This window comes from Lithobates pipiens, unplaced genomic scaffold (assembly GCF_037356315.1).
Source record: "Lithobates pipiens isolate NorthernLeopardFrog02 unplaced genomic scaffold, aLitPip1_a1.2 Scaffold_25, whole genome shotgun sequence".
NCBI classification, from domain to species: Eukaryota; Metazoa; Chordata; class Amphibia; order Anura; family Ranidae; genus Lithobates; species Lithobates pipiens.
In genome coordinates, this window is record NW_027507787.1 from 90465267 (window position 1) to 90483085 (window position 17819).

At 47.0% G+C, this 17819-nt stretch overlaps 1 protein-coding gene across 1 annotated transcript; it reads right to left on the minus strand.

The window, feature by feature from the left end:
• Nucleotides 1-4593: 4593 nt before the first annotated feature.
• Nucleotides 4594-17568, minus strand: MED19 (mediator complex subunit 19). The gene is made up of 6 exons (XM_077454667.1): nt 17235-17568; nt 14037-14159; nt 11123-11256; nt 9926-10019; nt 9748-9845; nt 4594-4733 (listed from the first exon to the last, which is right to left on the minus strand). The coding sequence occupies exons 1-6, from the start codon at nt 17479-17481 to the stop codon at nt 4677-4679; spliced, it is 753 nt and encodes a 250-aa protein (XP_077310793.1). The 5' UTR covers nt 17482-17568; the 3' UTR covers nt 4594-4676.
• Nucleotides 17569-17819: the final 251 nt, after the last annotated feature.

Here is a 17819-nt window from a genome sequence, read left to right on the forward strand (position 1 = left end):
AAATGAATGTACTGTTAACAATCCAAGTGTTCATTTAGATTTAATGTTCCTATGAAGCTGCATGAGAAACAATAGGCGTAGTTGGTAAGGCTGAACAGACATCATTTCAGAGAGGTGGCGCAGACCCACACCCAATCCAACACAACTAGAGGACGATCAAATCCTCAGGATACAGAGGTTTACTTCTGAGAGGTTAACCGCCATGACCACTTCAGGGATTTGGAGTGTTCATTCTGGTAGGAGTCAGTATGTGAAATGCAGCCTGAGCAGTGCCAATGAAATGCAGCCTTACCAGTGCCAATAAAATTCTGCCTGATCAGTGCCAATGAAATGCAGCCTTACCAGTGCCAATACAATTCTGCCTGATCTGTGCCCATGAAATGCAGCCTTACCAGTGCTAATGAAATTCAGCCTGATCTGTGCCAATAAAATACAGCCCGATCAGTGCCCATGAAATGCAGCCTGATCTGTGCCAATGAAATGCAGCCTTACCAGTGTCAATGAAATACAATCCGATCAGTGAGAAGGAAATGCAGACCAATCAGTGCCCATGAAATGCAGCCTTACCAGTGCCAATGAAATGCAGCCTGATCCATGCCAATGAAATGCAGCATGATCAGTGCCAATAAAATTTAGCCTTACCAGTGCCAATGAAATTCAACCTTACCAGTAGCCATGAAATAAATGTAGCCCGATCAGTGCCAAGGAAATGCAGCCTTACCAGTGGCAATAAAATATAGCCTGATCAGTGCCCATGAAATTCAGCCTTACCAGCACCAATAAAATTCAGCCTGATCGGTGCCAAGGAAATGCAGCCTTACCAGTGGCAATAAAATTCAGCCTGATCTGTGCCAATGAAATGCAGCCCGATCAGTGCCCATACAATTCAGCCTTACCAGTGCCAATGAAATGTAGCCTTACCAATGGCAATAAAATTTAGCCTGATCAGTGCCCATGAAATTCAGCCTTACCAGCACCAATAAAATTCAGCCTGATCGGTGCCAATGAAATGCAGTCTTTCCAGTGCCAATTAAATGCAGCCTGATCACACAGAGCTCTGTCACAGAACTCTGATTGGAATATCTCGGCGGCCACTGTAACAAAGTCCCACCTCCTACGATACACATCACACTGATTCAATGTCCAGCCATTGGACGGATGTTGGTGTGCAGATAATTTTTCTCACTCGGTCTACATGTTTCACGGTTGCGGGCTGAAGCTAGCACCCAGCCCTTCCTTTTTGGTGGATTATATTACTTACCTGGAGCAGTGATCTGTCTCCTGTCTGTGGCTGAGTGACAGGCTCAGCTGGGATATCTCCCAGCACTCACGGGTGTCCAAGAGCCGCAGTCAAATGCGGGAGACTTGGGATGTCTGGGTTAAATAATGACCCCAGTCCAACCTGTGTGTGTAATCAGTGTTTTTCACATCACTATACACACATCTAAATGTTTTTTAGAATTTAATTACGTTCTCCACTGACACCCCCAACTGTGGAAGGGAGTTCCACGTCCTTATCGCTCTGACAGTGAAGAACTCCTTACGCAGTTTAAGATTGAACCGTATTCAGCTTCATTGTGTGGCCATGTGTCTTCTTTAGAGATCCAATATTAAATAGATTTCGCCCAATGATAGTTATTTATAGTATATCCCCTCTTAAAGTGGAACTTTAGTCAGAAAATTAAGTCTTGCTAGATCACTTCAGGCGGTCACCTTTTGCAGGTATAGCTATGGAAAACATTAAAAATAAGTGCCTATACCAGTGATGGCGAACCTTGGCACCCCAGATATTTTGGAACTACAATTCCCATGATGCTCATGCACTCTGCAGTGTAGTGGAGCATAATGGGAAATGTAGTTTCAAAACATCTGGGGTGCCAAGGTTCGCCATCACTGGCCTATACTGTGTAAAATACAGTAATACACTGTCTCACCCCACTCTGCGCATGCTCAGTTGCTATTTTTAGGCACTGCTGAGTTTGTAGAGGCTGATCTGCTGAAAGCCTTAAAGCAGAATTAAACCCTCCTATCCTTTACAGCCAAGAAAGCTGCTTCTGTTTGATCTGCAACTGTCATGGTGCCACACGTGCTCAGTTATGACACCAGACGTTTTCTAGTTTGGTTGAGGACACAAACAAACGTGACAGTTTGCATTTCCAACAATCCAGGAATGTTTTTTTTTTTTTGTTTTGTTTAAAGGGGTAAATCGATGGGTTTAGTTTCACTTTATGATTTACTGCTGCTTTGGGTTTCAGAAAAATGGCAACCTCCAGCAAGAAGAATCAGGAGCAATGCTGAAGGCAATTTACAGCACACTCATTTCTGGAGCAGAATTACTAACATAATTATAGTAGGCCCAATCATAACCCATTACAGAGGGTGCACCCCACTGGGCCTTTAGGGATTGACTTTCCCTCTGGGGAATTACTGCCCTGGACCTGTAGAGCACCCTGCCAGCAAGTTCACAGTACCCTGGAGATCGCTGCCCACAGCATCCAGCTTTGACTGGCAGCAATCCAGGCTGTCCTCAGTCTTGCATATTCATTCTGGGTACTGGCCCCTGCAACCAATCTGGATAAAGCCAATTCACATGAAGGTGGCAGCATAAGTAGTTATAGAAAGTCCCCGGTGTCTTTTGACGAATGATTAATAAATGTATTTACCTCTTTTTATGGTAAATACAGCTGGGAAGCCATATATTTAATGTACCCTTTTTCCTTATCATTTGTCTAATCTTTTGTGCTGATTGGCAATGTGCTGACACTCTAAAGTGATGTGAGTAGAGCTAGACTTAGTTTTTTACTGAAAGAACCATCCCTGGTGGAAGCATCTGAGCAACTACTGTGGCAGCAAGTGTGACAACACTACAGTGATTTCACTGTAGATGGGAGAGCATTGTCACCATGTAGCAGAAGGCAGAAATATTTTTTTCTTATTCTGCAAAATCAACTACCCTGAAAAGTGTGTAGTTGGTGTATCTGCATAATTAAAATAGGCATTCCTGTACCCCCCGCAGGGGGTAGTAGATGAGGCAGATCTCAGTAGGTAGTGCAGACAGCATTGTCTCCTGTACCTGGATAAAGCGAGATACTTCAGAGCCCACCCTTGGATGCTTAGGTCGTGGCTGTATTCAAAGTACTATATTATAGCCTTATGCTGGCAATAAAGGGTCAGACCTTTTACAGACTCTTTTTTTTTTTTTTTAACTCCCGAGATGAACACAGAGGAGCTGCATGTCTCAGCACAAGGTTAGCAGATGCATAGAACTGCTGAGACAGATGGTCCTGGATGGACTGTGCAGCTTCCTGGACATTGGGACTCTTCCCGCAACTATTGTCTATGTGGTCTGGACACTGCGCCCAAGAATGACCTCTGCCCACCGTACCTCCTTTAACCTCCGACACAGCCTGGACTCCCTCAGCTGCAGCCACTGTTGACTGGCTAGTGCCTTAACCCTTGCTGGGACTATTGCAGTCCATGCTTGCTGTGCACCCATATTGCTACCTTAGGGCCCGTTTCCCTTTTGCTGTGTCATTCCCTGTCCCACGGACCATCAATCCCTGTCCTTTGCCACGCCTATTGTTGCCCTGTGAACAGTTTCCCTCTTGCTACTTCATCTCTGTCTCCACGGACAATTATTCTTTACTGCGCCAAACCCTACTCAGACCTCTGCATGCTTGCTGGATTTTACCCTTGCTGTGCATTCTGGTAACCCTGTGGACTGTTTCCCCTTTGCTGTCCCATATTGGCATCTTAAGGATCAGGCACCTCCTTGATAGCGAATGTATGCCACTGTTCTGGTGTGGTTAACTGAATTTAAGAGAGGAAGACAATTCTTCTGATGTTCAAGTCCCCTGTACCCACAGGGGGCCTAAGACTCCTTCCCAACCACAGAAGCTGGCATCTATTGCAAGGATCTTCCAGAAGTCAGGAGGAAAGGACTCGACTCCAAAAGCTACATTCCTGAGCCACCAAGCCACATAAGACAACAGTCTGTCTTGTGTCAACATTTTTCCAAGGACTGGATTGACTGTGGACTATTTCCCCTTGGCTGTTCCATATTGCCATCCTGAGGATTGTTCCCCTTTGCTGTACCTTTTGGTCACCTTGTGAACCATTTCCCTGTCGCTGTGTCCTATTGTCATTCTGTCAGCTCTTTTTCAGTGCTGTGATACATTGTTGCTCAGGGGGGCTATGTCTCTGTGTTGTGTCCTACTGCCACCCTCCCTGTACACTCAAGTTCCCCAATAAATGCCCACACATGGATCCTTGCGATTTGTCTCCTTGTGCGCTCTCTCTGTGCTCCTAGATCGTCACACACCCTATCAAAGGAAGGTTGTATCCAATGGTACTGCTGGCTGTAACGGGAATTTACAAAATATTCCAGCCGGTAGTACAAAAAAAAAAAAAAAAAAGGAAGGAAGGAAGGGGGAAGGAGAGGGTCTGGTCTTCCTGGCACTCATCATATACCATTTGTGATTTTATATTGACCAAAGTTCTACTTCAAAACATTTTTTGAACAAAATATTTTTATGCCTCAACAGCTCGAACATGGATTAATAATGGAAGAAATAAAATACACAGATCTTTAAGTTGGGAAAGGAAGGAGCTTTATTAAAAAGAACTAAACGCTATAAAAGTGACGGTAGACAATATGTACAAATAAAGGTGAACGCTCAGCGCAATCCACTTTGTGAGCTTCCTGCACTTGGGTGCTCAGGACTGTGTCGGCTCTAGAAAACAAAAAAAAAAATGAATAAGGATTAACAATAATAAAAATACTGTATGTAAAACCAACATTTCATATTCCTGACGTGTACCTGCTGTACCAAGTACTTGTATGAAAAAGTACCCTATTGTCTATCTCTCAATGTGGCACAAATGGGGGGACCGACTGGGTTATAACCCACTCTTACCATGTCCAAAATGAAAGCCCTTAGTTACACTTTCAGCTATTCAGGCTGACTGAAGTCCAGAATGATTCGATCCACTTTCTGTGAGCCCAGGCATCTATTTGTCATTCTACTTTCTCCTATTAGTGTGCTCCTGGTCAGCATGTGAACAAAACTAGATCCTTGTGCTGCTTCTTCCTCTCCCACTGAACACTGCTATACAGGGACTGCAAGAAACCATGTCAACATAGGATTTTTGTTGTAAAACATTTTTTTGGGGAGTCCATTGGGGATACAAAAAGTCCTGTAGCAGTGATGGTGAACCTTGGCACCCCAGATGTTTTAGAACTACCCATAATGTTCATGCACTCCACAGTGTAGTTGAGCATCATGGGAAATGTAGTTCCAAAACAACTGGAGTGTCAAGGTTCACCATCACTGCCCTATAGTATCACATGATTATGCTGTCTACAGGTTGATTTTGACACTGGGACAAAAAAATAAAATATATTGTAGGCCAGTCCAGGATAAATCAATCATGTCTCAGTCTTGTGGTAAAGCAATACCAAGAGCTTAATCATAAGAGAGGAATGGGATTGGTGTCCCTCAATGGACTCCAAAAAAAGGATTTCACAATAAAATATGAAAAATCATATTTTGTCCCTGTCCATTGTGTGACACAGAAGTCATACACGGTCAACGTGTCCAAAACCAGTCCAACTGGAGGTGGGGTGGGGGCTTGAGCAACAGCAAACAAAACACTAATAGAGCCCAAAAAAAAAAAAAAAAAAAAAAAAAAAAAAAAAAAAACAAACACCTGGGGCCTGTTCCACAATTCAGCGCCAGATCGTTTCCTCCATTTGCAACCACCGGCTTCCAATAAAATAAAACGTTTACATTTTTATACAACACATGGCTAATAGTATTAGCAAAATTTCCATGAAGCGCACCTCTAGCAGATATGATACAGGAGATGGTCAGACTGCAGACGTGGCACAGGGGATCAATGCAGCCTCACCAGTGTCCATCAAATGCAGCCTGCCAGTGCCCAGCAGCCTTCAAGTGCCCATCATTTGCAGCCTGCCTGTGCCTCACCAGCCTGCCTTAGTATGTCAGACAGGATCAGGACAAGGCAGTGTTAACAAGGCAAAGCCAAGAACAGTACTCTATGGAGGAAAGCGGTCAGCAAAACGCGTTAAGGAGCGGCTTTGTCAGTCCTCCATAGAGCACAGTTTTGCTTTCCGCCACCTCGTCAAGCAGGGAGAGGAAGACTGGACGGGGGTACTCCAGAACGACACCCCTGTACTGGGCCCCCCCCCCCCCCCAATTTTCAGCAAGAATTCTTTTTCGGCAAAATGCAGAAAAGGCAATTTTCGGTGCAATATATTATATCACACACACACACACACGCTCAATATTGTGTTGCTAATAAAGAAAAAACAAAAATCTATTTATAGTTAAAATATCTCAATATCTGTGACAAACCATATAAATCATATATCAAAGTCCATGAATGCGAATGTGCTCTGTGCTTATCAATAAATCAATTACAATTCCTTTAAACCTGCAACAGAGAAACAGGATAGCAAATCATAATATCTGGAAGATCCCAAAGAGCATCCGCCAGGAGTCCCATCAGGTCAAACAACCTCATCTGCCTGGACCAATCTGAAGCTATGAGGATTACTGGAATGCCTGTCCAGGCAGACAAGGAAGGGGTTTCATGGGATAGAAAGGTAGATTATGGTTAACTGATCCACTTGAGGATCTTTGTATCTAAAAACAAAGCGGTTGGACAAGGAGGTTCACATCTAGCATCCCCCACCTGTGACACTCCTCTGGGTTTAGGCATTCCCAGCCAAGTCTGCTTGCCGATTCTCCACGTCTGGGACATAAAAGGCAAAGAAGGCTGGAATGTAAAGTTCTGCCCTGGACAGAAACCATACTATCCCTCATGAGACTTGGGTCCTCCCTGATCGTGAATGTGTGCCACTGTTCTGGTGTGGTCCACTGAATTTAGATTAGATGATCCTCCAGCTTGGGAGGTCCAGCATTGCAAACATAACCACATCACCAGATGTTCCAAAACATTGATCGGGAGATAAGACTCTGACATTCAAGTTCCATAAACCTACAGGGTGCCCAAGAAGCCTTTCCAACCCAAAAAGCTGGCATCCATTGCCCCCATGGAGAGCAGCATTCCATGGGGCACTCATGCAGGCATGCTGCCAAGTCCTGCTGCTGTGTCCATTGACATAGACAGCAGGACTCGGGCCCGCCCCCCCATGTCACTGGATTTGATTGTCAGCAGCAGGAGCCAATGGCTCCTGCTTCTATCAGTCTATCCAATGAGGACCCAAGACAGCGGCTGGAGCTTCTGTGCTCGTCCCATCACTGGAACAAAAGAGTTCAGGCAAGTAAAAGGGAGGCTGCTGCACTACAGAAGGTTTTTCACCTTAATGCAAAAAAATCATTGTGTTGATAAACTGATGATTTACAACCCCTTTAAGGTCTGGAGTAAAATTGAGACTGGGATTGCCTCAGAGAGGGCTACTATCAGCCACGAGTCTGGAAGTGAAGTATCTTCTGAGGCAGAAAAACTTTGGCTTGGGCTGTTTCTAGGACTAGACCTAGATATTGCAAGTCTGTTCCAGTGCAACATTTCTGAAGGTTCGGGATGCAGCCAAACCTAAAAGAAGGTCAGGGCTACACTGTCTGCCAAATCCTGCCCGGAAGCCCCCCACCCCCACCCACTATGAAGTGGTCTATATCTCTTAGCTCCACAATGGGAATACTCTGAGCTGCAATAATGCTGGTACTGGAGGCCACCACTTTTGGTGACCAGCCATGGGGAACAGAGCTCTAGAAAGGGCCTCCAGTTGCTTATCAGTGGGGTTCTAAAAACAGGTGCATCTTACATTGGGATGGTGGACGCTACAAGATGGGATACTGCTATAGCCACAGAGTCAAAAAAACAAAAACAATGTCTTCCCCAAACAGGTATAGGACCAATAGGCGCTTGGAAGGTACAAACATCTTGTCACTGTTGTCAGTCTCCATTAAGGAAGAGGGAAAACATCAGGTGCACCAGAAGAGTCTTAGAAGCTCTAAAGGATTATAGACCAGGGGCAGCATTTGGTGAGGCTACAGGCCAATTCTCACGTTTCAAAGTAGAGAGAAAAAAAATATAAAAAAAAATAAACACTTAACAGCACTCAGTGGGTCAAAATAACACAGTAGGCTCCTGATCTTCTTGAACAGCCTACTCCAAAAAAAGCGAGCCTGCAAAGACAAGGTACACTCTGAAGCAATGCCACAACTCTGGACCTGGAAAGCACTTTAATGTCTTCAAAAGCGCAACAAGTCGATCACTGTGCACAAAGGCAACGACCGGAAGGGTCCAGGTAAGGCTCTTCAAAGTCAAACTGTTAGACAAGCTGCCAATCGGGATTGTTCTGGGTTGGCCTATAATTTTTTTGGTTTGCCAGTGTACAATCTTCCTGTAGATGGCACCACAACTGAATATAGGACTGTGTGTCCCTTCAGGAAAGAAATTTCCTTGCATTGTATGACATCTTCTCGCAACAGCCTTATGGTGATACGACTTATTGTGATCAAACTGATGCGCTAGGGTCAAAAATCCTATCTCCAAACCAGTCACCAGGACAGGTCCATATAACCTAAGGCCACTTCAGAAGACAGAACTCCTCCTCCCAGCATGTTAGGTGTCGCCTCCAGAGTTGACTGGTCAAGGGGTTAGAATCCAACCCACACCTCAATAAAACGAGAAGCATTAGATATGAATGGGGCGATTCATACAGAGCCTGTTCTAAACAAGACAAACTGCTGTACATCTACATGCTCCTGCCAGCAGGATAAAATATTGCCAAAATGGTAATAAGTTAATTTCAGATTTTTCGGCCCATTTCATAGCGAATAGCCACATTCTCTGTTCCTTTTGTAGTTTTACAATTGTCATCTCTGTACATATTTCTATACACTGCTCACCTTTGGGTTAATAAATCATAAAATAAGTGGCTTCTGTGTACCAAGCTAAGGCGTATGCCCAAAGATTGTTGCATTGTTTTACCAGGTCTGTATGCTCGGTCTAAGCTCTTTGTTAATCTGTAAGCAACTGTGTTGTGTGCAGCAGATTAAGCATCAGAGCGTAAAGTAGCAGATCTGTCAGACGGAGATCTTTGTGTGCATGTGTGTGGTTGCTTAGACAAACCACCTAGGTGCTGGCAAGCTATTGTAACTTGTATCTGGTGTGCATGGGCACTGGCAAACATGATTAACACAAAAGATTTTAGCTTGCAGTGGTAGCTTGAGGAATCCCAGCACTGTGTACCAATTGCTAGACTGCACCCAAACGCTTAAAATACACTAGATTGCATACAAGATTTGTATCTGCCAGTGTGTGTACAGCCAGCGAGATTTGGGTGAAGTCTTCTGCCAGTGATGGCTTGGGGTATTGCAGGCTGTGACAAGTATATACCAGTTGGCTATACCTTTCCAAGGCAAAATTCTGCGCTCATTCCCTTCTACACCCAACAAGGCCCTCACCTCAATAAGCTACTCACCACAAGCTTAACAACTAGAGATAGCCCTGGCAATTTTACAGCTATTACCTGTGTCAGGACTGGAAACTTGGGGTTCTCGTGACATTTTGCCAGCAGGCTGATTTTTTGGATGAAGCACAATGGGCAGCAATACCAGGTTGTGTCAGCTGGCCTTCCTGTACCCTAGGTACACTTATTCATGACAAAGTATTAACCGGTACAGGAGGTATACAATTGTGCTTTTTCTATTTGCCTAGAATCCAAAGTTAACAATTTAGGCATTGCTTAGTCACCTTCTTTTTCTTTTTGTCTTTCTTCTTTCGCCTTCTTTCTGGGTCGTCTTCCCTCTGTTTCTTCTTCTTTTTTCTGTGATCAGAGTCTGATGGTGTTTCTAGAACATAGAGAGAGACAACCTTCAGTAACATGACTTGTGCAGTCCTGTGGATCCCCTAATCCATTCTCTATACTGACCTGGGGGAGCTGGCTCTTGTGTTCTGCTCTGTTTGTGTTTTTTGTTTTTCTTTTTTGGCGGTTGTATGTGCATTAGTCGACATTGCTCTGGAAGCTAAAAATGAAAATACAAAAAGAATGGAAGAATGTTTAACATATTTGACCACTTCTTTCCCTTGCTGCAGTAATATGCAGCCCAATATTGGAAAGCCTGTAAGGGGGGGGGGGGGGGGGGGGGGGGGGAACACACACCCCTTGTAAAAGTTTGTATTCCAAATCATGAGAGCAGATAAGGGTGACAACACTGTTCCTCCATATACAATATTGTGAATAAGTGTTGCCTCCAAGGCAATTTCTCAGCAGGAATTCGGGGGAATGAAATTACAGCACCTCCAGCAATGACTGTATGTAAATGGCAAGGGGTGTGCTGCAGGGTATATGGATGCTGGGGGATTGATTTTTGTAGGGTGGGGTTATATTGTTGCTGAGGGGGTCTGTTGTTGCTAAAGGGGGGGGGGGGGCGCTCTACTGTTAATGGGGGTGGGTCTTATATTGCCGAGGTGTCAGTTGTTGCTAGGAGACCTACTGTTGCTGGCTGCCGGAGAGTCTATAGATACTGGCTGCAAGGAGATCTGTTGTTGCCGGGGAGTCTACTGTTAAGGAATCAATTGTTGCTGGCGGGGGGCTATATTGTTACTGGCTGCAGGGGATATATTTTACGGCTTTTCTTGTTTTTAACCAAAATTCTATTCAAAATTACCTATCACCACAAATGATATTGGTTTCTGTATTCTCTAAAGGGGTAGTACCTGCACCTATTCTCCGAGAAAAAAAAAAAAAGCCATGGTTATCACCCTAGGGCAGTGAGTGTGGCAAAGTCCCCTTGTTATATATAGTTTATATATTAAAAAAAAAAAAAAAAAAAAATAAAAAATAAAAAGAGAAGAAGAGGGGCGCTTAAAAAACAAATGCAGCAACCACATCTAAGGGCTGGTAAGCCGCAATTTATTACGTTTTTGGGTTTGGATACACTTTAATACAACAAAACTGCTACAGAGCTTCCCATATCCAACGTTCAAAACCCAGTTTAATTTTTGACTAAGAAATGTGCAGGAGAGATGGAGCAAGCACTGCCATGAAATCAGACAGGGTTATGAATGCAGCAAATATGTGCAAGCCCTTCTAACAAGCCTTGAAGTACATACACACAAGTCTTACCGGGCCAGCGTGAAGTCTGAATCCAGTCAGTAGTGCTCCAGTTAAAGGTGTGAAGGAGTTTCCACAAATTGGAGGCTTTTCAATTAGAGAGCGAAGACTGCTATTGTCCTGAGCACCGGGAGTGTCGATCATACCTAACAAAGATGGCAAAAGCATTAGGTCTATTGCACCCGCTCATTTAAAGAATTCCAAATACACTTCCCAACATAAGGACGCACTCGTCATGTACTGTAGGTCCATGGCGCCATGCTATATAGTTACCAAGAGAAATCCGATTTATATTTCATCTACAAAGTTGATCCGGGAAAGGGGGGGCAGGGCCTAGAATTGGGCTTCAAGTTTAAACGTTTTACAAGATACGGCACATTTGAACCTATTTTTAAGATGTCAAGTGTAGGGATTTTCTTAATTGGTTGTAAACCCTTCTATATACCCAGTGAAGTGACTGGCCTCAGGTAATACACAGAGATTAAACAAATCCTCCTACATGTGTTGTACCCGTTTATCTGCAGTCTTCTCTACATCCAAAGTGCTGAATTTATAAGCTTGTCAGAGAGCTGAAGTTATGCTCTGAGAGCTGATTGGATGGAAGAGACACACCCCTCTAAACACAGCACAGAAACAGAGCTGAGGCTGTCAATCTGCGGGAGGTCCCCCCTCTTCTCGTGGTGTCGGGATAACTTGTCAGAAGTGACTCATGGATTGAGACAAGTGCACACTATAGAGGGATATGCTTTATCCATATTGAACATTTGAGATTTATAACCACTTAAGGGTTTGTAAACCCTCGATTTAAGGAAAAAAAAAAAAAAAAAACACACAATTACATACTTACCTGCTCTGTGCAAAAATCCCTGATCCTCTTCTTCTAGGGTCCCTGCCAGTACTCCAACTCCTCCCCTTCATCGACTGTCCCCACAGAAAGCCACTTTCCATGGGGGCACCCATGCAGGCTTGCTCTTGAGTCCCGCTGCTGCATCCATGGCCAATCGCTGCTATCAATCTGTTCAACGAGGAGAGTAACAGCGTCTGGAGCCGCAGCACTCAGGCACATCACTGGATCCGATTGGTTTAAGGTAAGAAAAGGGGAGGGGGTCTGGGGAAGGAGCTGCAGCACAGAAGGAATTTCCCCTTAATGCATTAAGGTGGAAAACCTTAAGTCTTTTAATTTAAAGGGGTTATAAAGTCTTAAAGGGGTTGTAAAGGTAAATTTTTTATTTGCTACATAGGTTCCTTTAAGCTAGTGCATTGTTGGTTCACTTACCTTTTCCTTTGATTTCCCTTCTAAATGTTTTTTTGCTTTGTCTGAATATCTCACTTCCTGTTTCTCCTCAGTAAACTTCGCACCATCATCCGAGCTGGTGGTTAGTCAGCCAGAACAGCTTACTGAGGAGGAACAGGAAGTGAGAAATTCAGACAAAGAAAAAAAACATTTAGAAGGGAAATCGAAGGAAAAGATAAGTAAACCAACAATGCACTAGCTTAAAGGAACCTATGTAGAAAATAAAAAAAATTACCTTTACAACCCCTTTAACAGCCATGTAGTAATTGATACCAAAATGAGACATAATAGTCCAATATAAGGATGATGTCCAAACTATCTTGCACGACAGTATTTCCTTTTCATACATCAGTATAGTATTGCAGCTTTTTGACACAGAAGAGCCAAGTACTCTTCCCAGATTAGACTCCGACAGATAGACTTAAGAGTTCTGTCTTAGACTGGCCATACACCTATAGATTATCTGCAGATTTTCTATGATCAGATGGAAAAAGTGGAACAGATTCCTCCATCTACACTGAACCGTATGGATGCTAGTCGGCCCCGCTGGCTCTCACAATACCTGAACATTCTGATTGGGTGCAGGCATTGTTTAGGTTGAGAGCCAGCGGGGCCGACTAGCAAGATAGTGAAGCTCGATTCCTCCATCCACACAGTTTAGCATACATGGAGAAATCTGTTGCACTTCTTCCATCTAACCATAGAAAATCTGCAGATAATCTATAGGTGTATGGCCAGCTTTAGACCCCAAACACACGATTATATTTTCTGCAGATTTTTGTCTTCAGATTTACCAAAGCCATATAAAATGGCACCTGCAAAAGCTCCCTGAAACAGCCGCTGCTGTGTCTCCAATGTGAAAGCCCCGGAGAGCTTCCACACTGGAGCGGTGCGCTGGCAGGACGTTAAAAAAACTCCTGCAAGCCGCACCTTTGGAGCGGTGTATACACTGCTCCTGCCTATTGAAATCAATGGGGCAGCGCGGCTATATCATCGGACGGTTTTAACCCTTTTTTCAGCTGCTACCAGGAGTTAAAACCGCCCCACTAACAGCCGAATACTGCCGCTAAAAATAGCGCAGTTTTACCGCCGACGCTGCTCCCGCCCCAGTGTGAAAGGAGCCTAAGAGTTCCAATTTGTATACAATCAGGCAGGCCCTTGCACTGCATGGTTTTGGTAAATCGTGTGTATGGGGCTTTACCATAGATTCAGGTATGATTGGCTGTGACATGCCAACAATTGTGAAGCTCCCTGATCTGCAGCCGTCATTTGCTATTCCTGGTTGAGTTTCACTGTAATAGTGACAGTAGAAGACGGTGATTACCTGTAATAATCATGCCAAGGCTCAGCACTTCTATTACAATCTATCAGATCTTTGCGATATGAGGCAGGCCAGTGCACTACAAACATTTTGGTAGATTGAACAATCAATCAGATTGCAATGTAGCCATCGATAGCAACATCCCAGAGACCGTCCCACAGATCATTTGTAACCATCAACCATTAACGGAAAATCCGTCTCCATGTAATAACTGAAGGGCCTCACTTTGTGCTGCCAGAGACGTCTGTGCTCTGCATATTATTGGTACATCACAACTCTTTATTACTCTTACAATACATTCATTTCATTACCTGGAAGATCTGGAAGGAAATTGCTGAGCTTTTCTTTGACTTTTTTACCGCAGAATTTACTGAACGCATGTTCTAAATTGTAATGCAATATAAGATTGACGCTGCCTGTGAGGTCAGACAGTCCTAGAGGGAGAAGAACAAAGTAACTAGACATATAAGGAAAGCAAATACAACACAGCATTATAGTACGACCCCCAGAGTACGGCCTGATAACAACCAACCAAATACATGACTGGCTTTTTTTTTTTAAACGCAGTACCTCTATTTGCGGTCTCTCCCCCCCCCCCCGATCAGTGGAGGTCTCTCTCCCTTCTCCCCCCCCCCCGATCAGTGGAGGTCTCTCTCCCTTCCCCCCCCCCCCCAACAGTCTGATCATTGGAGTGCTCTCTCCCCGCCCCCCATAGTCCGATCATTGGAGTGCTCTCTCCCCGCCCCCCCATAGTCCGATCATTGGAGTGCTCTCTCCCCGCCCCCCCCATAGTTCGATCATTGGAGTGCTCTCTCCCCGCCCCCCCATAGTGCGATCATTAGAGGTCTCTCTCTCTCTCTCTCTTCCTGCCCCCATAGTGCGATCATTGGAGGTCTCTCTCCCTGCCCACCCATAGTCCGATCATTGGAGGTCTCTCTCCCTGCCCCCCCATAGTCCGATCATTGGAGGTCTCTCTCCCTCCCTGCCCCCATAGTCCGATCATTGGAGTTCTCTCTCCCTCCCTGCCCCCCATAGTCCGATCATTGGAGTTCTCTCTCCCTCCCTGCCCCCCATAGTCCGATCATTGGAGGTCTCTCTCCCTGCCCCCCCATAGTCCGATCATTGGAGGTCTCTCTCCCTGCCCCCCCCATAGTCCGATCATTGGAGTTCTCTCTCCCTGCCCCCCCATAGTCCGATCATTGGAGTTATCTCTCCCTGCCCCCCCCCATAGTCCGATCATTGGAGTTCTCTCTCCCTCCCTGCCCCCCATAGGCCGATCATTGGAGGTCTCTCTCCCTGCCCCCCCATAGTCCGATCATTGGAGTTCTCTCTCCCTCCCTGCCCCCCCATAGTCCGATCATTGGAGGTCTCTCTCCCTGCCCCCCCCATAGTCCGATCATTGGAGGTCTCTCTCCCTGCCCCCCCATAGTCCGATCATTGGAGGTCTCTCTCCCTCCCTGCCCCCCATAGTCCGATCATTGGAGTGCTCTCTCCCCGCCCCCCCCATAGTTCGATCATTGGAGTGCTCTCTCCCCGCCCCCCCATAGTGCGATCATTAGAGGTCTCTCTCTCTCTCTCTCTTCCTGCCCCCATAGTGCGATCATTGGAGGTCTCTCTCCCTGCCCACCCATAGTCCGATCATTGGAGGTCTCTCTCCCTGCCCCCCCATAGTCCGATCATTGGAGGTCTCTCTCTCTCTCCCTGCCCCCATAGTGCGATCATTGGAGGTCTCTCTCCCTGCCCCCCCATAGTCCGATCATTGGAGGTCTCTCTGCCTGCCCCCCCATAGTCCGATCATTGGAGGTCTCTCTCCCTGCCCCCCCATAGTCCGATCATTGGAGGTCTCTCTCCCTGCCCCCCCATAGTCCGATCATTGGAGGTCTCTCTCCCTGCCCCCCCATAGTCCGATCATTGGAGGTCTCTCTCCCTGCCCCCCCATAGTCCGATCATTGGAGGTCTCTCTCCCTGCCCCCCCATAGTCCGATCTTTGGAGGTCTCTCTCCCTGCCCCCCCATAGTCCGATCTTTGGAGGTCTCTCTCCCTGCCCCCCCCCCATAGTCCGATCATTGGAGTTCTCTCTCCCTGCCCCCCCCATAGTCCGATCATTGGAGGTCTCTCTCTCCCTGCCCCCCCATAGTCCGATCATTGGAGGTCTCTCTCTCCCTGCCCCCCCATAGTCCGATCATTGGAGTTCTCTCTCCCTGCCCCCCATAGTCCGATCATTGGAGTTCTCTCTCCCTGCCCCCCATAGTCCGATCATTGGAGTTCTCTCTCCCTCCCTGCCCCCCATAGTCCGATCATTGGAGTTCTCTCTCCCTCCCTGCCCCCCATAGTCCGATCATTGGAGTTCTCTCTCCCTCCCTGCCCCCCATAGTCCGATCATTGGAGTTCTCTCTCCCTCCCTGCCCCCCATAGTCCGATCATTGGAGTTCTCTCTCCCTCCCTGCCCCCCATAGTCCGATCATTGGAGTTCTCTCTCCCTCCCTGCCCCCCATAGTCCGATCATTGGAGGTCTCTCTCCCTGCCCCCCCATAGTCCGATCATTGGAGGTCTCTCTCCCTGCCCCCCCCATAGTCCGATCATTGGAGTTCTCTCTCCCTGCCCCCCCATAGTCCGATCATTGGAGTTATCTCTCCCTGCCCCCCCCCATAGTCCGATCATTGGAGTTCTCTCTCCCTCCCTGCCCCCCATAGGCCGATCATTGGAGGTCTCTCTCCCTGCCCCCCCATAGTCCGATCATTGGAGTTCTCTCTCCCTCCCTGCCCCCCCATAGTCCGATCATTGGAGGTCTCTCTCCCTGCCCCCCCCCCATAGTCCGATCATTGGAGGTCTCTCTCCCTGCCCCCCCATAGTCCGATCATTGGAGGTCTCTCTCCCTGCCCCCCCATAGTCCGATCATTGGAGTTCTCTCTCCCTGCCCCCCCATAGTCCGATCATTGGAGTTCTCTCTCCCTGCCCCCCCATAGTCCGATCATTGGAGTTCTCTCTCCCTGCCCCCCCATAGTCCGATCATTGGAGTTCTCTCTCCCTGCCCCCCCCATAGTCCGATCATTGGAGTTCTCTCTCCCTGCCCCCCCATAGTCCGATCATTGGAGTTCTCTCTCCCTGCCCCCCATAGTCCGATCATTGGAGTTCTCTCTCCCTGCCCCCCATAGTCCGATCATTGGAGTTCTCTCTCCCTGCCCCCCATAGTCCGATCATTGGAGTTCTCTCTCCCTGCCCCCCATAGTCCGATCATTGGAGTTCTCTCTCCCTGCCCCCCATAGTCCGATCATTGGAGTTCTCTCTCCCTGCCCCCCATAGTCCGATCATTGAAGTTCTCTCTCCCTGCCTCCCACAGTCCGATCATTGGAGTTCTCTCTCCCTGCCCCCCATAGTCCGATCATTGGAGTTCTCTCTCCCTGCCCCCCATAGTCCGATCATTGGAGGTCTCTCTCCCTGCCCCCCCATAGTCCGATCATTGGAGGTCTCTCTCCCTGCCCCCCATAGTCCGGTCTCTCAGCACTCACCGGGCGGCTCTTTGATCAGATAGAAGGGTGCGGAGCTCCTCCTGGCCACCTCTTCCCCGCCGGGGACAGCTGAGGACAGGGTGGGTGGAGGAGGTAGGGGTGGGACGGATGAGTTGGGAGGTCCGGACACTGACAGAGGCTTCCCTGGTCCGAAGCCGCCCGGAACCACCGGCGGGGCCCCCGGAGGACCTGAGGGGAGGGAAGGTGGAGGTTCTGAGGGGACGAAGAGCGACGAGAACGGCTCCATGATCTCGCCCGACTAACCAACCAATCACATATCTCCTCCTTCCTTCCGCCACCCAATAGGAACGCATGACTAAAACCAGCCCTCTTCCAGAGTAGCTGCCAATGATTGGCTCATCGGGAACATAATATGAGGCGCCTCACGTGGTTCCTACTACCCACCAATAGGAACGGGAGAGTGAAAACACACCTCCTAACCTAGCATCCGTCACTGATTTGTTTACAGCGCTATTGAGGTGGGACGTCTACAAAAGCTGCCCAATCAAAGCAGAAGTCTGCAACCTCAGCCCAGTTATTGGTTGTACGCTGAACCCTGCTTGGCCTGAGGGATTGTACGTCTTG